The sequence below is a fragment of the Podarcis cretensis genome (genome assembly GCF_951804945.1).
Source record: "Podarcis cretensis genome assembly, chromosome: 2".
NCBI classification, from domain to species: Eukaryota; Metazoa; Chordata; class Lepidosauria; order Squamata; family Lacertidae; genus Podarcis; species Podarcis cretensis.
This window is the reverse complement of record NC_137171.1, coordinates 122,633,571-122,660,684: the sequence shown is the minus strand read 5'-3', so window position 1 is coordinate 122,660,684 and position 27,114 is coordinate 122,633,571. Positions and strand designations below refer to the sequence as shown.

Below are 27,114 nucleotides of genomic sequence, written 5' to 3'. Positions count from 1 at the left end.
CCATGTGACAGGTGCATTTTGAAACTGGTGTGGGCCCAAATGAGACCATGTAGAGTTCTCTGGATGCTGGGTTGCTGACTGACATCTCCACCTGGCTGGCCCCTCCAGCTTTCTGACACAGGTAAGCAGAAGAGCTTATTGCATTTATATCCCACCCTTTTCTACAAAAAATTACATGGTGTAAAACCCCCTTCAGTTAAAGAACCCCGAGAGGTTGGTTAGGAGGCTGTGACTGACTATGACGTCACTCAGTGAGCTTCATGACCCAGGGAGGATTTGAACCCGGATCCAAGACCTTTGGCTTGGAATCAACTTGATCCCCTCCCCCTCTTTCCTTCTTTTCCCTGGCTTTTTTTTTTTGGGTGATGGAACCCCTATTTGGGGACTTCCCTGGCTTTTTTCTGGCCCACGCAGGACCAGTCTGAATAGTTGGCCTTAGTGAAGATTGGACGTTTTCATCCCCAAAAAAGTTTTTGATTTGAGTTCCTACTGAAATGAGGCTGCATTTTAATGTTGTATTTTAATCTTGTTTTTAAGTTGTATTTTAATTAATTGTTTTTATAGCTGGTGTTAGCCGCCCTGAGCCCGGTCTTGGCTGGGGAGGGCGGGGTATAAATAAATAAATTATTATTATTATTATTATTATTATTATTATTATCTCCCAGGTCCTAGGCCGACACTCTAACCACTACACCCCACTGCCTTCCTAGGGTCCTGCTGCTATAGGACAGCTCTATAAATTCAGTAGGTAAATAAATATAGTCAAAGCAAGGATCATCTCTACTCCAACCCCTTGCAATGCATCCATGACAGATGGCCATCCAATTTCTCTTTAAAAGCTTCCTGGAAAGGAGAATCCATTTGGTGCAGGTGAACATATTATTATTATTATTATTATTACATGGGGGCACCAAAATCTTTTAAGTTCATAGGGCCTCTTAGGCTCTTAATGCTGTCCTGAGAAGGGCTTCGGGTCTGATTCAGGAGCGAAGCTCCTGTTCCCACGCTCTTGCGCCTGGAAATCCAGACAGGAGCTCAGCGCAAAAAAACCTTTCCTTTCGTTTTCCGTGCTCTTCGGCTGCACTGCAACCCCTGCACGCGCTTTTCTGATTGGTAGAAATGTTCACACACACACACACACACACACACACACCCCTCCGCCAATCGTTGCTTTTGACACGGATTCGCAACTCAGCGGGTTTCAGAGGCGGAGAGCAGAGGGCGAGGAAGGATGGAGTTGCGGCTGCATCGGCGGTGCGTTTTCATCCTAGTGGCGACTGCTGACTTTTTGCTGCGCGGCTGCGCCGGTGAGTGACTTTGCGGGCTAAGCTGCCTGGCGCGCAACAGGAATTTGCCAGCGGGCAATTTTACTCCGCGCGACGCATTTACTGGAGGCAGAGTAAGGGCAGGCGGGTTTGATCACCTTGCACTGCATCCCCAACGCAAGTCTCCCTTCCCGGTCAGTTCCTGCTGTTGCCATCACGAGAAAAAACTCCTGGAGCTCCATACTCCCCCCCCCTAAAAAAAAAGCTAGCCTTGCATGGGGGGGGGGGAGCCTGGAGGTGTCTCCTTCTTTCGCTGAAGGTATTTGGGGAATTTGCCCGCTTCCAAATCTCCAGCTGATCAACTTTGTGTCATAGAATAATAGAATTGCGAAGTTGGAAAGGGACCTCAGGGGTCATCTAGTCCAGCCCCCTTGCAAGGCAGGAATCTCAGCTGAAGCATCCATGACAGATGGCCTTCCAACCTCTGCTTAAATTTGAAGCCTTAAAAACCTCCAAGGAAGGAGAGCGAGTCCATTCCACTGTCTTTTAGGTGCAAAAAAATAAAAAATAAAATCCCTTGCGCTGTAAAGTCATGCAAGCTGTCAGGAAAAGTATAGAAGAAGCACCAGCCTTAGGCTTTGCCATAGGAAAAGGAGAGTACAGAACTTCTGACAAACAGGAGTTTCCCACCCCACAATACTTTTATCTCTGTAAACACAAACACACATTGCTCCACTCAATTGGTGTTGATTGTATTCTGTTCCTGGACTGAACATCCCTCTCTCTCTCTCTCTCTCTCTCTCTCTCTCTCACACACACACACACACACACACACACACACACAGAGAGAGAGAGAGAAAGACAGACAGACAGACAGACACACACACACACACACACACACACACACACACAAACACTCACACACAAAACACCTTTCTCACATCTGGCTGAGCTCTTGCCAAGGTATTTAAATATTTCATAGTAGTAGGAAATGAGCCCTGCCAGGCTTTTCAGTGTATGCAAAAATGTAATTGCCCAGGAGGATTTAAGTTTTGTGCTCCTCTTGAAACTGCCTCTGGGGAGTTTCGCTTCTGCAGGTCCCTCTAGTAGTTGTGGGGCAATCTCTGTCTTTTTGGCTGGGCTCAGAATGTGCCTTCAGACTGCAGTGTTTCCCAAACTTGGGTCTCCAGCTGTTTTTGGACTACAACTCCCATCATCCCTAACTAGCAGGACCAGTTGTGTGTGTGTGTGTGTGTGTGTGTATGTGTGTGTGTGTGTGTGTGAGAGAGAGAGAGAGAGAGAGAGAGAGGAGGAGGTCCATCATAAAAGACTCTGTGGTCATTGTTAACCGCTCCTTAGAAACTTGTGGTTCAGCAAAAGTATATAAAACAGGATTTCTTCCCCTTGAAACTTCGCCTCTGCTTTGTACAGTGGTAGGGACGCGGGTGGCGCTGTGGGTTAAACCACAGAGCCTAGGACTTGCCAATCGGAAGGTAGGTGGTTTGAATACCCACGACGGGGTGAGCTCCCGTTGCTCGGTCCCTGCTCCTGCCAACCTAGCAGTTCAAAAGCACGTCAAAGTGCAAGTAGATAAATAGGTACCGCACCGGCAGGAATGTAAACGGCGTTTCCGTGCATTGCTCTGATTCTCCAGAAGCGGCTTAGTCACGCTGGCCACATGACCCGGAAGCTGTACGCTGGCTCCCTCGGCCAGTAAAGTGAGATGAGCGCCGCAACCCCAGAGTCGGTCACAACTAGACCTAATGGTCAGGGATCCCAGTGTGGTGTAGTGGTTAAGAGCGGTAGACTCGTAATCTGGTGAACCGGGTTCGAGTCTCCACGCCTCCACATGCAGCTGCTGGGTGACCTTGGGCCAGTCACACTTCTTTGAAATCTCTCAGCCCCGCTCACCTCACAGAGTGTTTGTTGTGGGGGAGGAAGGGAAAGGAGAATGTTAGCCGCTTTGAGACTCCTTAAGTGGAGTGAAAGGCGGGATATCAAGTCCAAACTCTTCTTCTTGTGGTGCATGCTCTGGTTATCTCCTGCTTGGACTACTGCAATTCACACTACGTTGGGCTACTTTTGAAAGTGACCTGGAAACTACAACTAATCCAGAATGCAGCAGCTAGACTGGTGACTGGGAGCAGCCACTGAGACCCCATAACACTGGTCTTGAAAGACCTACATTGGCTCCCAGTACGTTTCCGAGCAGAATTCAAAGTGTTGGTGCTGACCTTTAAAGCCCTAAACGGCCTCAGTCCAGTATACCTGAAGGAGCGTCTCCACCCCCATCGTTCTGCCTGGACGCTGAGGTCCAGCGCCGAGGGCCTTCTGGTGGTTCCCTCGCTGCGAGAAGCCAAGTTACAGGGAACCAGGCAGAGGGCCTTCTCGGTAGTGGCACCCACCCTGTGGAACGCCCTCCCACCAGATGTCAAAGAGATAAACAACTACCAGACTTTTAGAACACATCTGAAGGCAGCCCTGTTTAGGGAAGTTTTTAATGTTTGATGCATTACAGTATTTTAATATTTTGTTGGAAGCCACCCAGAGTGGCTGGGGAAGCCCAGCCAGATGGGCGAGGTATAAATAATAAATTATTATTATTATTATTATTTTCTTCTACCTCAAGTTACAAACACTTCAGGTTACAAACTCCGCTAACCTGAAAGAGTTACCTTGAGTTGAGAACTTTGCCCCAGGAAGAGAACAGAAAACGTGTGCTGGCGGCGCAGCAGCAGCAAGAGGCCCCATTAGCGAAAGCACGCCTCTAGTTAAGAACAGTTTCAGGTTAAGAACGGACCTCCAGAACGAATTAACTTCGTATAGCGTCTTTCCTGATGAAGAACATATTTTTATTTGTTAAAGGGGTTGCCCAGCTTTGGAATTGAATTATTAAGATTTAATTTAATATTTATGGAGCAAACTACCTTGGAAGTTGGTGGTCTCTCCTCTGTTGGAAGTTTTTTAAGCAGAGATTGGATGGCTGTCTGTTAAGGATTCTTTAGCTGTGATTCCTACATTCTCTCTCCCCCCCCCCCAGTGGCGTAGCGTGGAGGGTGCAGGGGGGGCCGGCCGCACCGGGCGCAACATCTGGGGGTTAGGGTTAGGGGGCGCAAATCCACGGGTTAGGGGGCGCAAATCCACGGGTTAGGGGGCGCAAATCCACGGGCTAGGGGGCGCAAATTACTTGCCTTGCCCCGGGTGCTGACAACCCATGCTACGCCACTGCCCCCCCCCCAGTTCCTTGGGTGTCCTTTCCTACAATGGTACGATTCTGTTATCTGATGGCCGTGGGTTTTAGCTTCCATTTGGGCTCTTTTCAGTTTTTACATAACTGTGCCAGTGCTGACCTTTGATTTTCCTTTTTTTTTTTTTTTAATAATTTTTATTCGTTTTTCAGACAGATAATAAAAACAATATAGAACAATATAACTTCAAACTCATCATTTCATACCCTTCTTTCTTTTGACTTCCCCATACCTCCCCATCCCTGCATCCTTGTTTGATGGTTCTTTAGCAACCCTTAGGTCCATTGTCTTAATTCCCTTTCATAAAGATTCCTTTAGTTTTTTTGATTACTGCTGCAATTCTTTACCTCTTACCCCCTGACATCTTAACATTCCTCAATTTTACAATTATTTTTAAGATATATTTTAAATTTCTTCCAGTCCTCTTCCACTGTCTCTTTCCCCTGGTCACGGATTCTGCCCGTCATCTCGGCCAGTCCCATAAAGTCCATCACCTTGACCTTTGATTTTCCTTGCAACTGGGGGGTGGTGTTGATGCATAAATAACCACACATTTAAGACAGGAGAAAGAGGAAGTAGGAGCAGCTCTTCCTGCATGTTCCTCGCCCCGCCACACACCACAAACAGCAACAGAGGCAGAGGTACTGCTGGTGAGGAGGGTTGGGGGGAGTTTCAGGGGCTTCTCAGCCTGGGGTGGTGGTGGAAAATCCCCCCCCCCTTTGCTCTTTTTCAGCTTCTGCTTCAGGTAGAGGGGAGGGGATGGGAAGTTGCTGCGTACCGCGTCCACCACCTTGCAACACCTGCAGCTTCTGAGAGGCTGCTTTCCTTTCAAAATAAAAATGGCAGATGTTCCGCAGGCTGGCTGAGCCTAACTGCAGTTTGACCCTGAAAGGAAGCTGAATGGGAGGAGGACATGACATAACAAGCCGCAGAAGCTCCCCAGGTGCGTGCAGTTCACAGCCAAATCTCCTGCGGTTTCCTCCCAGCCCCTTGGGGTAAAATCCACCCCACATAGTGAACTTTTCATTACAGTTGTAGACCTACAACCTAGATGTCCCTCTATCACCTGCACAATAGTAGATGGTGCCCCCAGATTTCTGTCACTTGTCATTTACAATTGTTTTATTCAGTACAGTGGTACCTCGGGTTACAGATGCTTCAGGTTACAGACTCCGCTAACCCAGAAATAGTACCTCGGGTTAAGAACTTTGCTTCAGGATGAAAACAGAAATTGTGCTCCGGCGGCACGGCGGCAGCAGGAGGCCTCATTAGCTAAAGTTGTGCTTCAGGTTAAGAACAGTTTCAGGTTAAGAACAGACCTCCAGAACGAATTAAGTTCTTAACCCGAGGTACCACTGTATAGTTTTCTTACAAAAAGTGCCTGAGGTGGGGGTGGGTGGGTTTGCAACTGAATCCCAATAAAACTGCCCCAGAGAAGCAGATTTCTGTGCTCATACAGTTTTTTTTTTTCTGTAAACCAGAAAGAGCTGTCAACAAACAAAATGTCACACGGTGTCTAGATAGCCAAAGCTTCTCTCTCTCTCTCTCCTACTGCTGTAAATATTTTGCCACTGGCCAGCAGTGAAGCAGGTCGATCAGGTGCCTGGGGTGGCATGTGTGCCCTGTGCCCAGGGGTGGAGCTATTAGGGCATAGTTCCATTCCACCTTTAGAATAGATGTGTGGATTGTTGTATGTCACATGTCTGATTACATTCCAGCACAGTCTGCTGGGAACATCTGTTGTATATTGCTTTTGCTATACTGCTGTTTGCTTGGACACGAAGGGAAGCAGACATGTTTTTTCCTTTGTTCCTGAACTATGCTGAATAAACGCCTGTTAAAATGCTTACACATGTCTCTGTCTGCCACTTCCATTATGAGAAGTTATTCACTCTGCTGATAAGAGTGTGCTCAGCTTCTGAAGGCTACTGAGGCTCGAGTCGCTGATTGATGCTGTTCTGAGAACTGGAGTTTGCCCGGCTGCCGGCTGGTGGCTGGAGCCAGTTGGGGACCCACCAAATGCCCCCGTCTCCCCGGATGCATCCCAACAGGGGCAGCCTCCCATTGGGGGAGGGGGGAGCCAGGGCAGGGTGCTCCATGGGGCCTCCAAGGAGTCTGCCTGCCTCCTCCCACTCAGCCACCCTATAGCTGAGGGGGAGGTGGTGGGCGGACCATTTGGGGTAGTGCAGAGCCTGCAGGTGCCCAAGCCACCACGTCACTCCCAGGAGAGATGTGTGGCTTGGGTGCACTGCAGGTCCCACAGTGAGTGACCCCCGGCATTTTGTCACCCTCCCTCAGTGGTGACACCCGGGGCAGCCTGCTCCCAAAGCACTCCCCTTCCTCCACCCCTGACACTAGCAGAAGGAAATCCATCCTGCTTTGCTACTACAGACAGAATGGGAAAGTGTCACCCCCACCGAGGCCTTACTTACTGGGGTTGTGTGGCTGGGCTCTGGCTTCTGGGCTCTGGCAAGATCTCACGAGAGCCCTCAAGATTTTGTGGGGCTTTCTTGAGATCTTGTTGGAACCTGGAAACCACTGCCACCACTTCTCCTCACTTCTCCGGGGTGGTGGTGGAGCTCATGGTCGTGTCCCTTGCAAATCACTTGAACTCTGCCCCTCTCTCTCCTCTCCAGGCTCCTCCTTCCACAAGTTCCAGCTTATCTACATATCTGTGTCAGAGCCTGATCAGAGAATGCCCAAGTTCACTGCTTTGGGGTATGCAGATGACCAGCTCGTCACTCGCTTTGATAGCAACACAGAAGAGGGGGTGCCTCAAGTCTCCTGGGCTAAAAAGCTGAAGGAGGATATTCATGAGTACTGGGACAGGTACACCAAAGTCTTGGAGGACAGTGAGCGGTGGTTTGAAAATTATCACAGTATCATAAGGCAGTACTACAACCACAGCAAGGGTGAGTGCATGTAAGAAAGGGCCGAATCTGTCGATTTCAAGCTCCCTCCATTTCTTATTTTTCCAATCTTAAATTCAGTTCTCATTTCTACATCAGTTTGCACTTAAAAAGGAAGTCCTCATTAACATTTTAGTGTGAATTTCTCCTAAAATATCAACACCCCCCCCAACAATGAACCTTTTTTTCAGTTTCCTCAAATGCATTGCATTTTTCTATGACCATTTCATGAATTTATGCATTTTTATGCACACTTTGTCCAGGTGTTGCAGTTTTGTTCACATTACTTGGCTGGAGAACTCCATAGCAAAATTGGGAGAACTGCAAAATTGAAGGATGAGTCTGTTGCGACCATCATATTGTTTGAGATAGTGCAGTTTAAGTAGGTTCACCTATAGAAGTGGACTAAACTGAACTGACCCCCCCCCCCATCCCTGGTGGTGAGAGAGATTTGAATTCGCCACACACTATGCACATTGAATGCTGGTTGGGAGGGAAGGGGGGCAGAGAGAGAGAGATGAGCTTAAGAAAGATTTTTTTCTGGGGAGGTAGGCAAGGTAAACAATCCAGCTATATTGGATAATATGCATAACTACCACCAGAGAACACATCTACCCTTCCTGGTAGATCTTGTGACTGAAGGTCACTTGGCCTATATAGGATGCAGGCAAAGCCTGTATAAGGGGCATAATTATTTTTTAAAAGTGATTTTACAAAAAGAATATTTCAACAAGGGACTCTTCTGAGAAATAAGATTAGCACTTTGGAATGACTACATAAGCAAAATAGAGATTCACAAATATATGACCAATGAAAGGGTACTAGACAACAGCTTGAGCTAATGCAATGGAGATATCTTTATTCTTTCTTAGATAAAAATATTCTGAATTTGGTAACAAACCATCTAAAATCTTAGCAAAATTTCTAAGCAAAGAGCAAAAAGAAAACAATTTCATCAATTGTCTATGGAAATGTAGCAGCTAGCATGACAAAGGCAACAGTAAAGCAATTTAAGATATCTTATGATTAATTATATAAATCAGATAACCCTGCAATACAGAATAATGAAAAGTTTTTTTCAAAAAAGAATCCCAAAGGTGACAAAATCTGACTTAGGAAAATTGCAAGCACAAATTAAATTAGAAGATACTGGGAAAGTGATAAAAAAACCTTTTTAAAAAATTGTGAATCAATGGATACAGGTGGTCTTCATGACATAGAAAAACCCTTATTGCAAATAATAACAGTAGTCACGTGTATTAACAGATTGATTTCTTCCATGATTTAAGCAAAGATAGTTTTGATTCAATAAGGCTGAATGATATCATTGTAAAATATATAAATTTAGATCAAGCAGGTTGAAAGGTAGGAAACTTGCAACAAGTATTAGAAGACTGAGAAATGCAATACGGATCACACATAGGAGCAAACAACCACACGCTTTTCTGTTTCTACAGAAAAAGCATTTGATAGAGTAGAATTGATTTAATTGCTTAAAGTATTAGAATATTTCAATTTGGGTGTGGAATTTATCAATTGGATCTGACTTTTGTATCAATACCCAGAAGCACAAATAGTGATGAATGGAGCACTGTCAGAGAGATTCAATCTATCTAGAAGAACCAAATAGGGCTTGAGATCTGATGGTGAAAAGTGGTGGTTGTTGTTTTTGAGAGGGTGGTCTGCACCTGTTCTAATGCCCCCATTGTGATCTCATCATGGGTGTCTTCTTCAGGTTTTCACACATGGCAGATGATGGTTGGCTCTGAGGTGAGTCCACATGGGAGCAATGAAGCATACTGGACGTTTGGCTATGATGGGAGGGACTTTCTCAGCCTTGACAAGGAGACTGATGCCTGGATTGCAGCAGATGCGGTGGCCCAAGTGATTGAGAGGATGTGGGAGGCTGACAGTTCCATGATCCCACGTTTCAAGTTCTTAGTGGAGGTGGTTTTCATTGAATGGCTGCAGAAATATGAAGCCTACGCAAAGGAGGCTCTGCTGCGAAAAGGTGAGGAGGACAACAGAGGTGGGGGAAGATGGCATATTTCATTTAGTTAATTGGTTAGATAGTTATAAAAATATTTCTACACTGCTTTGTCACAACAAATATCTCCAAGCAGTTTACAGTAATAAAACTATAAAACCATGCAATAAAACATTTAAACAGTTAAAAACAGGCATCAGTTAACTAGTGTGGTGTAGTGATTAAGAGTGGTGGTCTCGTAATCTGGTGAACCTGGTTCGCGTCTCTGCTCCTCCACATGCAGCTGCTGGGTGACCTTGGGCTAGTCACACTTCTTTGAAGTCTCTCAACCCCACTCACTCACAGAGTGTTTGTTGTGGGGGAGGAAGGGGAAGGAGAATGTTAGCCGCTTTGAGACTCCTTCAGGTAGTGATAAAGCGGGATATCAAATCCAAACTCTTCTTCTTCTTCTCTATTGTAGATGTTTATAGTCTTAATTGCCTGCATAAGCCGTGTGACATAGAAATGTTTTCAGTAAGCTTTTAAAAATTGGGACTTGAAGGTGCTTGCCAAATTTCTATTGGCAGAGTGTTCCAAAGGACTGGACTGATGACACTAAAGTCTTGGTTTCTTGGGTCAGCAATCTTTTTCACTGGTCCTGAAAGACCTTCATGGGCTCCCAGTACATTTTCGAGCACAATTCAAAGTGTTGGTGCTGACCTTTAAAGCCCTTTAAACTACCTCGGCCCACTATACCTGAAGGAGCGTCTCCACCCCCATTGTTCAGCCCGGACACTGAGGTCCAGCTCCGAGGGCCTTCTGGCGGTTCCCTCATTGCGAGAAGTGAGGTTACAGGGAACCAGGCAGAGGGCCTTCTCGGTAGTGGCGCCCTCCCTGTGGTACACCCTCCCGACAGATGTCAGGGAAATAAACAACTATCTGTTTAGATAGTTCTGTATTGGGAAATTTTTTATGCCTGATAAATTTAGATTCAACCAAATTCCTTGGGGAAGTTGCTTTTGGACAATGCTGTATTCCTGTCATCCTAGGAATAATCAGAGGTTGTGAGTGCCAACGAGGCACTTAAGTGTTTATCGCAAGGAAGCTACTTTGTACAATAGCTCCTATGGAAATGTGTCTCTTGGGGGTGCTGTAGACCAGAGATTGTAAATCTCTGGGGTGGGGCATAGTTCAGTGTTCCTCCTGCCAGGCACTGGAGAGCCTCATGTGTTAACTAAAGTGCTGCCATTTTTGCAGAACCCCCAGTAGTCAAGGTAACTAGGAAGCCAAACAATGATGGCGTGGAAACTCTCATCTGCCGGGTCCACGGCTTCTATCCCAAGGAGATCAACTCTACCTGGAGAAAGGATGGGGAAGCTTCTGGGCAGGATACAGTTCATGGGGGCGTTCTCCCCAACTCAGATGGAACCTACTACAACTGGCTCAGCATTAAGATCAACCCCAAAGAGAGGAACCACTATTGGTGCCATGTGGAGCACATTGGCCTACAGAAGCCTATGGACGTGCCCTCAGAAGAACCTGGTGAGAGATTGTGGGGAGAGGAATGGGATGGAAGTATGCCCAATCTGCTCTGAACTCAAATTTAGATATTCTAAATAATAATACTTCTATTATTTATACCCTGCCCATCTGGCCAAGTTTCTCCAGCCACTCTGGGTAGCTTCCAGCACATATTAAACATAATAATACGTCAAACATCAAAAATGTCTCAATACAGGGCTGCCTTCAGATGTCTTTAAAAGTTGTGTAGTTCTTTATCTCCTTGACATCTGATAGGAGGGCATTCCATGTAGAGAGTGCCATTACCAAGAAGACCCTTTGTCTGGCTCCCTGTAACTTCACTTCTCGTAGTGAGAGAACCCCCAGAAGGCACTCGGAGCTGGACCTCAGTGTCTAGGCTGAGCGATGGGGGTGGAGCCACTCCTTCAAGTATACAGTACTGGCAAACGTTGGCTGCCATCTTTCCCCTGGTAAGCCTGAGTGGTTGCGATGTCCTGGAAAGTTCACAAATATTTTGCGTATATTAAAGGTGAACATGTCAGCCAGATGTTGATGAGTAAAACCTTTTTAAGGCATCCCTCTGTAGGGAGAGAATGACCTTTCACTCCAGCCCCGGAAGGACTCTTGCAAAGCTGGGTGGGTGAAGAGGGGTGGGATGGGCCATTCTTCACTATTCCCACTTTGTACCATTGAACCTCTCTGAATTTCATGAGCTCCTAAGTCCTGTGGCCATCTTTGGTTTCCCCCATGAAAGGCAAAGACTCTTTTTGGTTTCCCTTCAATTATTCTCCTCTTCCTCCCCTCCCACCATTCAACTTTAGGCTCCCACGTGGGGATCATTATTGGCTGCATCCTGGGCGGAATCTTCTTCCTGGTGGCTGTGAGTGTTGGGATCTATGTGCACATCAGTAAGTATGTTTGTGGCCGCATTTGCTACCAGGTTGCAGTCAGTCATTCTGTGGGCTGAAGTGATTCCCTTTCCTACTGAGACTCTCCATTCTGGGAAGGATGCATCAGTTTGGATTACAGTTTTGCTGCTCTCCTCTGCTGGCCCTCCCCTTCTTATCTCCCCCACCACTGATGCATTAGTTTAAAGGTTTGTAACTCTTAGCATATATGTGTATTTTGTTGGTTTCTATTTCCCTCACTGAGCAGCAGCTGCAGTCACAAGGCTTTGTTTTGCATTCCACAGTCAGAGTTACTGTTGGGTTCCCACGGGAATGGGAGACTGGATGTGACGTTCACTGGTTTCCTGTTTTTCACTGTTCTCTCGGTGTTCTTTGTTTCTGAGAGGAGTTGCTTCTCTGCTCTCGCAGAGGCAAGATGCATGTTTGTATTCTCTCAGCATAGAAGTGTAAATAAAGTTAAGAATGTGGCACATACTGCTTATCCTTCCGCTGTGTGTGACGACGCTCTGCTTGGGCTCCAGATAAGACGAGCCGGTACCAGCTTCAGCTTCAGATGGGCCGAAGCTGGTCAAAATCTCACATATTTGTCACGGGTTTTGTCTCTCGCTAGAACAGTAAGACAGCTGATCAGAGAAGGGCATGCATATGTGTGTGAGAGAGGGGGGATAAGTGCCGTGGATCTGGGCCCATAATCCTGTTGTTGGCATGCGACCAAGGAAATGGGGGCAATTGGCAGGCCCCCAGCTGACTCCAGCCCAGTGGCCGGTGTGCGGGGCGATCGCCAGTCCTTGCTGAAGCATCAGCGACCCGAGCTTCAGAAGCTAGGGCATGCTACTCAGCAGAGTAAACACTATGCAACAGAGGTGGCAGGAGAAGTTGGGTGAGCATATTTACAAGCAGTTTATTCAGCGTACATCAGGACAAAAGGAAACCATGTCCAATTTCCTTTGTGTCCAAAGCAAGACAGCATAAGCAAAAGCTATACACAAACGGAAGTTCCCAGCAAGCTGTGCTGGAAAGTAAACAGACACGTGACATACAACAATTCCACACATCTCTTCTTAAGGTGGAACGGAATATCCCAACAACCCCATCCTTGCTCACCCAGCCAAAGACACTAACCTCCTTCTCCTTTCCTTCTTTTGCAGCTAAGAAACAATGGTCTGGCAGCTCCAGTGGGGGTAAGTGTGTGGGGATAAGTGGGGGCAAGTGTGTGAGGAAGAGCAATTCTGTCTTTCACTAAGGCTGTTCCAGTGAAATTATCTTTGCAAATAAACTGTACCTGCAAAGCCCTTTTAAGGGTTCTGTTTAAGGGACGCGGGTGGTGCTGTGGGTTAAACCACAGAACCTAAGACTTGCCAATCAGAAGGTCGGTGGTTCGAATCCCCACGACGGGGTGAGCTCCCATTGCTCAGTCCCTGCTCCTGCCAACCTAGCAGTTCAAAAGCACGTCAAAGTGCAAGTAGATAAAAAGGTACCGCTCCAGCAGGAAGGTAAACGGCGGTTCTGTGCGCTGCTCTGGTTCGCCAGAAGCGGCTTAGTCATGCTGGGCACATGACCCAGAAGCTGTACACCGGCTCCCTCGGCCAATAAAGCGAGATGAGTGCCGCAACCCCAGAGTCGGCTACGACTAGACCTAATGGTCATGTGTCCCTTTACCTTTACCTTTACTCACATATTAATAATCTGCACTTTAAAACATTTCAAGAGAACAAAACAAGCCAACGTATCCATAAAAAACATCACTAGATGGCAATTGGTTAGAAAGAGAAAATTCATGTTAACAAAGGCCTGTCATAAAAGGTATAGCTTTTAAGAGACTTCTGAAAGAAGATGGGGATGGTTCCTTTATGGGCATTCTTACTTTTATTTTATTTTATTAAGGTTATTTGTCACTTCTTTTGCAAAAGTAACTCAGAGTAACTTTAAACAATTAGGAAAAGGGCAGTGTCCTAGTTACAGTTAACTGGAGCTCTTGGAACTACCAGTAGTGCCTTATCAGAGGATCTCAGTGATTGAGGTGGGACCTAAAGAATCAGACTGCCTTTGACCATGTTCTTTTCCTACCTGGTTTATATTTCTAAAGGGAAGCTTCTTCCCTCTTGGTTGGATTCCAAACCCCCTGCTTAAACGGTGCAAGAAGTCAGCTTCTCTCCGTTTGAGGTGGAGTCCATGTTTTCTCCATTTTAGGTCGGCCAAAGCAGTTGATTCCAAAACAGAAATATGGTTTTTGGAGTAAGAAATCGAATAACACAGAGTGGGGTGTGTGGAATGAAACAGGGATATGTGTTTTCTTTTAACCATGGCTGTGGAGCTTGCCAGAAATAGGCTGCCAGAACAGAGCCAGCATGAAGGGGGTGTAGAAGAAGAGTTTGGATTTGATATCCCACTTTATCACTACCCGAAGGAGTCTCAAAGCGGCTAACATTCTCCTTTCCCTTCTTCCCCCACAACAAACACTCTGTGAGGTGAATAGGGCTGAGAGACTTCAGAGAAGTATGACTAGCCCAAGGTCACCCAGCAGCTGCATGTGGAGGAGAAGGGAAGCGAACCCAGTTCACCAGATTACGAGTCCACTGCTCTTAACCACTCCACCACACCGAGGTGGCATTGAAAGGGGAGCAATGAAAATGAATGCATGATTCACCCCCTCCCCTAGAAATTAACTGAGTCAATATTAACAAATGGCCAACACTGAATCCAATTAATTATCTAAAGATACCTGGAGAAACAGAAACTTTACCAGCAGGTGACAAAATGTGAGGACAGTGTTCCAAGTTAATGGTGATGCTCTGCTGAAAACTCCAGTTTGAGTAGAAATGAAATGAATATGAGATAATATTGTGGGACAGCAAGGAGGGATTCTGCAGCTGATCCTAGGAATATGGCTGGTACATCAGGTGGTCCTTCGGGGAAACTGGTCTGCTTAGGGCTTTGTCCACTTGCAGTAGAACCTTGAGCTTAAGTGGGTAATATCCTGACAACCAGTACAGAAGTTTCAGTTTGGGGAAGGGAAAGTTTTGGAACTAAGGTTGACCCAAAGCGGTTTAAAAACAGGAACTCAGAACCCAGTGGGATAGAAGAATGTCAGCACATCCGATCCTCGGCCCTCACTACTTCCTCCTGCTGGGTTGTGGTTTTGGTGGTGGTGCCGCAACTTTCAGACAGTGAATGATTGGAGCACTTCCCAGAGTTTGATGAGGTGCTAAGCCACAACTACATGTTTCCTCAATCAAATTCAGACAAACACACTGTCAGCATCGCCCTTGAGCCAGTGTCACCAACTGGACTCATGCACTTCAACCCCGACTGGGCTAGGCGAGCTGTGTAGCACTTCCAGAGACCACCTTCTTCAACTGGAACAGGTCAAAGTGCTGTGGACTCACAGCTTAGAGCCGTGAGCACCGGATTCACTTCCACAATACAGTCGCCCACAGCAGAGTCTAGCAGAGTCTAGCAGTGTATAAACCACTCGGAGAGCAGCTCTGTAGAATATCTTCTTTATTCTATAACTACAACTATAATACAAAACTATATACAGAGCTAAATAGGTCTAAGCATAAATGAATGCAGCACTGAGTGTCTGCAGCTGCTCTTAGCAGCAACCTTATCTCTACACACGATCTCTAACACTCAGTCTCTCTCTCTCTCCGACACACTGACTGACTGACTGACTTGGTGCTGGAGCTGAATAAGTAGAAGGCAAAACACTGCTCCTCCTCTCTGGAGAATCAGCAGACTCGTCAGGAGATTCTTGGATATGGGAGGGGTGAAATCTCCTCATCCCGCACCCTGCACGTGATGGACCTTGGGGTCTCAAATTTCAGTGGCTCCCTGTGCAAAATCAAAATTTGGCACCCCCCACCTTGCGCCTTCCATTCTACATCATAGTTGTGGTGCCCCCGAGACTCTGCAACTATAATGTACCACCTCTGCCCCCCACCATTTTGAAACCAAATGACCTAGGCACATAGAACCACAGAATCATAGAAGATGAGTAGGAAGTCTCTCCTTGAGTCTGGTCCATGCAAGGACTTAATGAGCCAATCCTACATCTTTACATCAGAAAAATAAGGCACTTGTTACAAGAAGCAGCCACATCTATCCCCCCATCCTGTCCCCACAGTGGCCAGCCAGGTGTCTCAATGGGGAGCCCTCAAAGCAGAACAACATTACAGATTCTGTAGGATTCTCTGTCATTTGAGTATAAGGTTGAGGGTCCCCTCCCTCCCCACCTCTCTCTGCCAAGAGAAATCTTTTGGTTTCATCTGTTTGGCTCCATGCACAGCAGACGCTCCCTGGTGTGTTTTTTTTTGGGGGGGGGGTTAATTAAATTTTAATTATAAAGTTTATTGAGTACAAGAAAAAGAATATCGAATAAGTAAAGAAATTAAGAAACAACTATCATACATATAAGGGACGCAGGTGGCGCTGTGGGTTAAAGCCTCAGCGCCTAGGACTTGCCGATCGAAAGGTTGGCGGTTCGAATCCCTGCGGCGGGGTGCGCTCCCGCTGCTCGGTCCCAGCGCCTGCCAACCTAGCAGTTCGAAAGCACCTCCAGGTGCAAGTAGATAAATAGGGACCGCTTACCAGTGGGAAGGTAAACGGCGTTTCCGTGTGCGGCTCTGGCTCGCCAGAGCAGCGATGTCACGCTGGCCACGTGACCCAGAAGTGTCTCCGGACAGCGCTGGCCCCTGGCCTCTTGAGTGAGATGGGCGCACAACCCCAGAGTCTGTCAAGACTGGCCCGTACGGGCAGGGGTACCTTTACCTTTACCTATCATACATATACACATAAACATAATTATTTATACATCTAAAAAGCAATATTCAGAAAGAAAAGGAGGGAAGAAAAAAAGTAGAAGAAAAAAGAAAAGTTAAAAATGGAATTTTAGAAAATAGAAAAGTGTTCACCATAAGCAACAATTTCAGATCTATACTTACATACAATAATATATTTCCATTTTGCAGAATGTTCCCTGTTTTATCTCTCTCTCTCTCTCTCTCTCTCTCTCTCTCTCTTTTCCTTTTTTTTTTTTTGAAAAATTCTTTATTGAAATTCATTAATGTCATTACAGATGTAACTTCACACATACACATACATACAATATATAGATATATATTCTTAAATTAGTTTAACTTAGAATGTTAATTTGACCTTCTAAATTCCACTTTGATATCAGCTAAGCTAAAATCATATAATGGTACATAAAATAAAATAAAACAACAACACCAAACTGAAGTAAAATAAATATAGACTTCCCTTCATTTCCCAATATAGCTGCCATTTGTGATTTTGAATGTACTTATAATTATTACCTTACATTTAATATACTTTCTAATACTTTCTTACAACCTAGCGTACCAATTTTCCTTTATTTCTTAATATTTTATGTACACAAGGGACATTCAAACAATACGATATGTCACTGTTAATTTTTTTTTGTAAGTATCTGTTTTATCTCTCTCTTTGCAGTATGACCAACCATGGGGACGCGATTCAGGGACAATGAGAGAGAGGGAGAATGAGCGCATCCATGCTCTGAACCCAATTTTGTCCTCTGGAGAGTCCTTCAGCTTGGCTGGAACCAAGATATACTTTGGATCTTTGTCTTTCACTCTTTTTTTAATGTCACAGGCCTTGGCTTGAGATAGCTTGAAGTGCTTCTAGATAGCCCTGAGACATACTTGCACCTGGAGGAAAATTCTAAGACTCGCACCCAGGGGGGGAAAGTCGATGTGGGTTTTTTTGGTATTAACAGTGTAATCAGAAGAATGTCAGAAGAGGCTGCAGGATCAGGCCAAACTAGAAGCCGAAAAACAGGGCCTGAGCACAACAGCTGTCTCCCCTTCTCTGATGCCCAGTAGCTGGTCTTCAGAGGCAGATGTTTTTGATAATGGAGTGATGACATAGACATTATGGCTATTGGCTACTGATAGCCTTATCCTATATGAAATTTTCTGAACTCCTTTTAAAGTTATCCTGCATCTCTTTACCTTGGCCTCTAACAGTTGAGCTGTTCTGAGACCCACCACCTTTGTTTTGTGCTGTTCGGCTTCATTTTGAATAGTTTGGCCTGTTTAATAATTGTAATAGAGTCACCTGTTTTTATAATGGTATATTGCATTGTGTTGTTTTTTAAAAAGTATTTATAGTTTTCAGGTTTATACATTTCATTAATTTTACAATCATTTTAACATTTAAAAACTTGACTTCTGTCTCCCTCTTTCTGCGGTTCCTTAAATTTATTTTTTAGTATCTTCTGCATATCCAAATTCATTTAATTTGCTCATTTATTAATCTACTTTAAATATATACTCGTATGAAACTGCAGGTTACTGCAATAATCTTCCCAATGTTTTTACGTGTTTGCAATTTATCTGTAAATATTCAATAAACCATTTCCATTTTAAAAAAATTAAAAGCTTGTTATCTTGATTTCTTATTCTTCCGGCAAGTTTTGCCATTTCTGCATATTCCATAAGTTTTTGTATCCATTCTTCCTTTGCTGAGACTTCTGCTTCTTTCCATTTTGGGGCAAGTAGCATTCTTGCTGCTGTAGTAGCATACATAAATAAATTTCTGTACAATTTAGGTACTTCTGTCCCTATAAATCTCAAAAGAAAAGCTTCTGGTGTTTGTTTTTTTACAAATGTTTTTTTAAACATCCTTTTCAATACATTAAATATCATTTCCTGGTATATTGCATTGTTTTTAGCTTCCAGAACGCTGGATAATAAGCAAACAAACATGGAAAGTGAACTGAAGCGGGAACTGAATCTGGTCATGTTCTTTCCCCACTTCAGATTGCCAGCAGCTGGCATTGCCTTACCACTTAACACTCAGATCATAAAGTTATTGTAATGGAATGGAAGAGTAAAGACCCAACAGCATGGAGGTGGAGAATAAATGACAGTTTGTTAGATAATACAGAAATATTAGAAAGAACTAAAAAATATCTAAATACATACTTTGAATTAAATCTAAATAAAGGTACAGATATTAATGTACTCTGGGATGCAAGTAAAATAGCCAAACGAACAGCAAAAATTCGACATCAGGGTGATGAAACATATCAAAAAGAATGGGGGAAATTTATGCTATATATAGAGAAGATGATGTGAAATAGGGAAAATAGTAGAACTGAAATAAACCTCATAATGGGAAAATACAAATAAATTTATTGGACAGTAATATCAAAATGAATTAAAAATGTATATTATGACCAAGGTTGAACAGTATTTGTAAATGAATATAGACAGACAACAAGAATTGTATATATAGAAAGATTTATTTGTTTACGGACATTTCATGGACAAAAATTGAACAACTATATACAAAATGGATAAAGACAATGCAAAAAGTTAAAGACGACACTAAAAAGCCAGAAGAAGGAAGGAAGAAAGTCAGCTCTTGAGAGCAAGAATAAATGTAAAATGTAATATAATATGTGTATGTATAGTATGTAATTATAAAAAACCAATAAAGATCATCTTTATTTATAAAAAAAAAATAGCATGGGGGTGGGGGTCACAGGGGTGGCTGCCCCAGGAACACAATTGCTAGGGGTGCAAAATGTCAGCACCTGGTTCTGCCTCAATACAGTTGGGTGCTTCCATCACTGGGCTCTGTTTAAAATGGCTTCTCCGTGCGAACCAGGAAGTGACCTCTTCAGACAAAGAAACAACTCTTCTTATCTCTGCAGCCATGATCTCCTGGATGCTGTGGTTGCTGTTAGGCAGTAAATGTGCATGCGCACTCAGCCAGTTTCCCTCCCTCCCACCCCAGGCCCTTCATGTGGCTCCAGGTACGGGCAACTCATGCTATGCCACTGGTATACGTAAATACTTCAGTGTGGTCAACACTTTCTGGAGCTCTTTCTGGAAGGGAGGGAGAATTGCTTAGTAGGTGGAATGTTGAGGTAAAAGCAGTGGCGTAGCGTGGGGGGTGCAGGGGGGCCGGCCGCACCAGGCGCAACATGGGGGGCGCGCTCACACTCGCAGCTCTCTGCCCCTACCTGGCTCACTCAGGGTTAAAGGTAAAGGTAAAGGTACCCCTGCCCATACGGGCCAGTCTTGACAGACTCTAGGGTTGTGAGCTCATCTCACTTAAGAGGCCGGGGGCCAGCACTGTCCGCAGACACTTCCGGGTCACGTGGCCAGCGTGACAAGCTGCATCTGGTGAGCCAGCGCAGCACACGGAACGCTGTTTACCTTCCCGCTAGTAAGCGGTCCCTATTTATCTACTTGCACCCGGGGGTGCTTTCGAACTGCTAGGTTGGCAGGCACTGGGACCGAGCGACAGGAGCGCACCCCACCGCGGGGATTTGAACCGCCGACCTTTCGATCGGCAAGTCCTAGGCGCTGAGGCTTTAACCCACAGCGCCACCCGCGTCCCTCACTCAGGGTTAGGGGGCGCAAATTACTTGCCTTGCCCCGGGTGCTGACAACCCACGCTACGCCACTGGGTAAAAGGGGAGGGGGAGTCTGCTGGAGGAAGGAACATTGGAAATGAAGAGTCAGGATTGGTCAGTTAAAGCAGTTAGTGCAGCCTTGTATTTAAGCATGGTTGCCATAGGTGACTAGGAATTCCATGCAGGTTGGTAAGAGAAGGGAAGGCTCTCTCCTCGTTAAGCAAAGCCTATTGAAATCATGCATTTGCCATCTTTGGGCAGATGCCATGGGGAGGGGATGCTCAGCAGGGCCCTCTTATCCAGTGGTGTCGCAATGGGGGCAGGGGGGCAGTGCGCCCCAGGTGCCATGTCTGGGGGGCGTGACAAGAAGGCACCCTGCGGGAGCTCGCGGCAGCGGGAGCAGCCATCGCGCTGCCACAGCCGCATGTGGAGGATCTGCAGCCACGAGCAGAGGATCCCAGCACCGGTGGAAAACCGCTATGTACAGCGCATGTGCGGCATCGCACGCATGCACTGTACATAATGATGCCGACACTGCTCGAGCACCGTGCGGACAGAGGTGGGATCCCTCCGTCACAGCTACAGCCACGAACAGAGGCTCCTCCGCGGCGGCAGCCATGAGCAGAGGATCCCGGCACCATGGAGCAGCGGCGCAAGCAAACCACTATGTACAGCGCATGCGCTGCCAGTGTGGTGTATTGGTTAAGAGCGGTAGACTCGTAATCTGGTGACCCGGGTTCGCTTCCCCGCTCCTCCACATGCGGCTGCTGGGTGACCTTGGGCCAGTCACATTTCTCTGAAGTCTCTCAGCCCCACTCACCTCACAGAGTGTTTGTTGTGGGGGAGGAAGGGAAAGGTGAATGTTAGCCGCTTTGAGACTCCTTTGGGTAGCGATAAAGCGGGATATCAAATCCAAACTCCTCTTCTTCTTCTTCTCTTATCAAATGCTTGTCGTCAACAGGAAACAAAATGCAAGGAAAGGCTCTGGTGAGCAAAGTCAAACATTCTTCCTCCGACAGTTTAGAGCAATTTGAACCAAGAGTTGCAGCTGATGCTGCAAATAAAAGGGATTTTTCAGGGTTTGATATTGTTTTGAAACAGGGATGGGGTTTACAGCCCAGGTGTAGTGGTAGACCCTGCAGTCTCAATTTCCAGATGCACCCTGTGCGATGCCAGATTTTTGTGTCCTCCCTCGCCTCTCACTTTCCATTCTATGTCATAGATGCAGCGCCTCCTCTGGCTCCCCCAAGACTCCACACCCAGTGTGGCCAAACAGGTCGCCATTCCCTGAATCCGCCTCTGCCAGGGGCCTCATTCCTTTTCTAAGCAACTTTCTTGGGTTCACGTGGCAGTGGTGAGCAAGGAAGGGCAGAGGCAGAAGTGGCTGTAGCTGTGTGTGGAATTTGCAAGAGACAGTTCTGAAAAGGGAGAAAACCTTTTGAGCAAGACATGAAGCAAAATGCCGCATCTTTTATAATTCACCGTTCTCTGATTTTGCAACACAATTCTCTAGCCAAGTAAGGCATTGTATTAGAGGAAATCTGCAAAAAAAAAAAAAAAGGAAATGTTTCTTATTGAAATGTACATTATAAGCATAATAAGTCACACAAGAATGCTGACAAATGGAACATTCTGTGCTGTTGTTGTTTAGTCGTTTAGTCGTGTCTGACTCTTCGTGACCCCATGGACCAGAGCACGCCAGGCACTCCTGTCTTCCACTGCTTCCCGCAGTTTGGTCAGACTCATGCTGGTAGCTTCGAGAACACTGTCCAACCATCTCGTCCTCTGTTGTCCCCTTCTCCTTGTGCCCTCCATCTTTCCCAACATCAGGGTCTTTTCCAGGGAGTCTTCTCTTCTCATGAGGTGGCTAAAGTATTGGAGCCTCAGCTTCAGGATCTGTCCTTCCAGTGAGCACTCAGGGCTGATTTCCTTAAGAATGGATATGTTTGATCTTCTTGTAGTCCATGGGACTCTCAAGAGTCTCCTCCAGCACCATAAATTCTGTGCTAGAAATGAATAAATCACAAATTAGGAGAACCAAATTTAAGATTGGGGAAATGAGAAACCAACATTGGCAGATTCACCCATCCCTACACCCCAGTTTGAGGAAGGGGCCGAAATAGATTAAAAGGCTCAGAACACTGTGGGGCTGGAAGGATGTCAGCAAAATCAGCACTCCGTCTCCATAAGATCCTCCTTCCAAGAAAGGAAGCAGTGGGTGTCAGAAGTATCACAACCTCCGCCCACCTCACGGAAGGGGCATCTGCAGCAAAAGCAGGAAGTTGTGGTGACATGCTGAGCTAGTCAGGCAGTGTTTGAATAGCTGCCATGCTACACCCGGCAAACAGAAGCAATAACCTCCTCACACTGCTAGGGACTAGCAGTAGCTCCAAGTGTCCAAAACTGAACAATGCTGCCTTTGCTTCTCCTTCTGCCTCTAAACTTTGGTTAAGGAAGGTTCTGAAAGCTCAGTGAGTGCTTAGTATCAGTTATCACAAGAAACCCCTCAACCCCGAACATACCCCTATTGTGTGACGTCAGATGGTCTAGACACGTGAGAGAGAAATATCTGTTTATGCCTGGGGGAAACACATGAAAGAACCTTGAGGAGATCCACTTGAGGGAGCCAGTGTGGTGTAGTGGTTAAGAGTGGTGGACTCATAATCTGGTGAACCATGTTCACTTCCCCACTCCTCCACATGCAGCTGCTGGGTGACCTTGGGCCAGTCACACTTCTCTGAAGTCTCTCAGCCTCACTCACCTCACAGTGTTTGTTGTGGGGGAGGAAGGGAAAGGAGAATGTTAGCCGCTTTGAGACTCCTTAGGGTAGTAATAAAGCAGGATATCAAATCCAAACTCCTCCTCCTCCTCCTCTTCTTCTTCTTCTTCACTGGATCAGTGGATTAGCGGCAGCTAAAAAAGCCAATGCAATTCTGGGCTGCATCAATAGGAGTATAGCATCTAGATCAAGGGAAGTCATAGTGCCACTGTATTCTGCTCTGGTCAGACCTCACCTGGAGTACTGTGTCCAGTTCTGGGCACCACAGTTCAAGAAGGACACTGACAAACTGGAACGTGTCCAGAGGAGGGCAACCAAAATGGTCAAAGGCCTGGAAATGATGCCTTATGAGGAACGGCTAAGGGAGCTGGGCATGTTTAGCCTGGAGAAGAGGAGGTTAAGGGGGGATATGATAGCCATGTTCAAATATATAAAAGGATGTCACATAGAGGAGGGAGAAAGGTTGTTTTCTGCTGCTCCAGAGAAGCGGACACGGAGCAATGGCTCTAAACTACAAGAAAGAAGATTCCACCTAAACATTAGGAAGAACTTCCTGACAGTAAGAGCTGTTTGACAGTGGAATTTGCTGCCAAGGAGTGTGGTGGAGTCTCCTTCTTTGGAGGTCTTTAAGCAGAGGCTTGACAACCATATGTCAGGAGTGCTCTGATGGTGTTTCCTGCTTGGCAGGGGGTTGGACTCGATGGCCCTTGGGGTCTCTTCCAACTCTATGATTCTATGAAAGGCCCATTCAGTTCAGCTTCCTGCTGTTGCAGTGGCCAACCAGATGCCTGTGGGAAGGCCACAAGCAGGATCTGGGTGCAAGATCAGAGTTGGGGTTCCCACAAACTGGTATTGAGAGAGCTACTGCCTCTGGTAGTGGAGATTCAAAATACTTAGTAGCCATTGATAGCCTTGTGCTCCATGAATTTGGCAATCCTTTTTTTAGAAAAGCTCTCCAAGTTGGTGGCCACCTCTGCCTCATGTGGGAGCAAATCCCATAGTCTAGCTATTTTCATCAGAGAAATGTTAGAGGGTATGGAGTTATGTGACCCCTGAGCCAAGTGGGTACAACCTTTAGAAGACACTTGAAGGCAGCCCTGTATAGGGAAGTTTTTAAAAATGTTTCATGTTTTATTATGGTTTTATATAAGTTGGAAGCCACCCAGAGTGGCTGGGGCAACCCAGTCAGATGGGTGTGGAGAGGTTATATAAATAATAAAATTGTGATGGAATAGGGTGTCCCTATTTTCACCAGAGAAATCTTGGAAGGTATGGTACTTCCTTGTGACTGTCCTAAAATATGCAACATCCAGCTTCATTTTATGCCTTGTACCTGGGAGACGAAGGTTCAAATCCCTGCTCACTTGAAAAATGGTCAAAATTGTGGAAGGAGGGAATAAAATTCACGGCGAGTGTTGCAATCAGAGAAAATCTAGAGAAGATGATATATAGATGGTATATTACGCCAGAGAAGCTAAGTAGGATGTACAAAACTGGAAATAAGGCCTGCTGGAAATGCAAAACAAAAGAAGGCAATTTCATACACATGTGGTGGACATGTGAAGAAATAAAAAAATTCTGGGATATGATATATAATGAATTAAAAAAAAATATTAAGATACACATTCCCGAAAAAGCCAGAGGCCTTCTTATTAGGTATCATCGGAGAAGAAATTAAGAAAGAAGATAGAGTCCTATTTCAATACTCAACAGCAGCGGCCAGAATGTTAATTGCTCAAAATTGGAAAAATAGAAATATACCAATGATGAGGGAATGGCAAACGAAACTATATAACTTCGTCGAACTTGCTAAAATGACACAGAGAATTAGAAACCAAAAGTATAGAAAGTTAAATAACGATTGGATTAAATTTATGATATATATTGAAGGTAACTATAGTAACCTACCAAATATAGCAGGCTTGTTATGAAACTTTCGATGTATAGATAGATCAATTAACCAACATCAGCTGTAAAAATGAAACTCTTAAAATTAAGAACCCGAAATCAGGAGGGAAGGAAGTCAGCAAGTATGTGTTTATGTATCAGTTTATTTTTATTTTTATTGCTTTGGTGTTTTTTTTTTGTCACTTTTTTCTGTTATTTAATTTAATAAGTATTGGATTTAATGTAAATCTTTCCTTTTCTGTATTAGTTGTTGTTTTAAATGGTTTTGTTTTTTCTTTGTGTGTGTGTGATAAATGAAAGTTAATAAAAAAGAATATTAAAAAAAAAAAAAACAAATCCCTGCTCACTTATTAGGCTCATTGAGTGACCTTGGGCAAGTCTCTCGGCCTAACCTACTTCAGAGGTTTGCTGTAAGGATAATATAATTCAGTTTCTAAAACACTATCATCTCCTGCCTTACTAGCCTTTATCCGTCATGGCTTCTCTACTGATGGTTGAACTTTGCTGGTTTCATCAGACCAAGCAGGACCCAGATTGGCAGCCCCATCTGTGAGTTCTCTCAAAGCTGTTTTTCTCTAGCTACAACTCTGCCTCTGCCCCTTGAGAAGGTTGCAGAGGAGGTGGACCTTCTCAACCTTCTCATTATCAAAACCTCTAGTCCAGGGATTTCCCCAAAGGTGGCCTTTGAGTCATAGACATCAGACTCAAAGACAGGATGAGTTAAAAGTCTTGTAATAAGCCTGAAAGAAGAACTGGGACATAAATATCTCCAGTACTACTGAGAACCTGGTCTCAGACATTGGGGGCAGAGGACTCGTTTTTGTAGGAGTCTTTATTTTGTTACTTTTTTTCTGAAGCTACTGTAGGAGTCCAGCTGTGCTACTAATGTCACTGCTATCACAATATGGTAAGACTCTGGCAGGCGTAGCCAGGGTGATATTGCTGCTACTAGGTCTGCTGCTAAGGTTCCACTAAATTGTTACCGACCAGGAGACCACCTCATTAGTGGGGCCATCAGTCCACAAGCTGCAGCAGATGTTCCATACGACTTTTTTTTTTAAAAAAAAATAATATTTATTAAGAGTTTAAAGATTACAAAAAGAAAGAAAAAGAATTAAACAAATCAATATAATACAATACAAAAACAAAAACAAAAACAGTACATAGAACATTAAATTAACAAAACAAAACAAGAACTATTAAAAACACTTCAAACTTAGCTTTCATTCACTTGTTTCATTGACTTCCTCACGCCTCCCTTTTTGTATTCCACTTCAATTAACTGTTTCCGCAATTCCTTTCCATCTTCCTCTGTTTTCTGTCCTGTAATTAATCTTAACATATTCTAACCTTGTTTTTTTCCCCTTTCCATACAACTTTTCCCAACCCCCCAGAAACAAGGTGGTGTAGGGATCAGGGTCTTGGATGAGGGCCTAGGACACAACGATTTAAGTTCTCCATCAGAACTTCTAGTATTATTGTTGGGAGGGAGAAAAACTTGTTGCTATCTATATAATCCACACCATACTGGCGTTTATAAACTTTCATCATGTCCTGCCTTACTAGACTTTAACAATCATAGCTGTTCTTTAGTTTCTGGGATTTTACTAAACTTCATGACCCCTCAAATTAAGCAGGGCCCAGACTGATAGCCCCATCTGTGAGTTCTCACAAACACGCTTTGCCCACATTCTTCCTTTGCCCATTGAGTCACACACAGATGCCAGGGAGATGGACCTTCTGAACCTTATAATTATCTAGTCCAGGGATTTCCCCAATAAGGGCCTTTGGGTCCAAAAATAAAATAAACACCATAATCACAGGCAGGATGGGGTAACTTATTGCCACAAGCCTGCAAGAACAACTGGGTCATAAATATCTGAAGCTTGGCCTGAGAGATTTGGGGCTGGCAGAGATCCTTTCTGTGGCAGGTTTGCTTTTTGTACCTTTGCTTAAAGCTACTGTACGAGTCCGGCTGCACTCCTAATGTCACTGCTATCACAAGAGTTTATGACTCTTGCAGGCATGGCCAGAATGATATTACTGCTGCTGCTATTTCTGCTGCTAATGCCCCATGGAGTCAGTGGGATACTGAAAGCAAAATGTCCATTAAATATGAAAAAGGATCATGATCCACTGAATTATTACAGGCCAGGAGACCACCTCATTAGTGGGGTCATATATCAAGGTGGTGTTG

The 27,114-nt window shown here is 45.1% G+C and overlaps 2 protein-coding genes across 2 annotated transcripts in view; both read left to right on the top strand.

The window, feature by feature from the left end:
* Positions 1-1,191: 1,191 nt before the first annotated feature.
* Positions 1,192-18,241, top strand: LOC307208888 (major histocompatibility complex class I-related gene protein-like). Its single transcript, XM_079963915.1, has 7 exons — positions 1,192-1,307; positions 7,150-7,425; positions 9,158-9,433; positions 10,646-10,930; positions 11,731-11,817; positions 12,966-12,998; positions 17,293-18,241. Exons 1-7 carry the CDS (start codon positions 1,232-1,234, stop codon positions 17,295-17,297), a joined length of 1,038 nt encoding a protein of 345 aa, XP_079820041.1. The 5' UTR covers positions 1,192-1,231; the 3' UTR covers positions 17,298-18,241.
* A 2,165-nt stretch (positions 18,242-20,406) lies between these two features.
* The window catches only part of LOC307208681 (vomeronasal type-2 receptor 26-like), a 34,728-nt gene continuing 28,020 nt past the window's right edge, over positions 20,407-27,114 (top strand). The window contains exon 1 of the mRNA XM_079963541.1: positions 20,407-20,415. Within this exon, the coding sequence (XP_079819667.1) occupies positions 20,410-20,415 (6 nt within the window). The 5' untranslated portion in view covers positions 20,407-20,409. The remainder of the gene's footprint in view (positions 20,416-27,114) is intronic.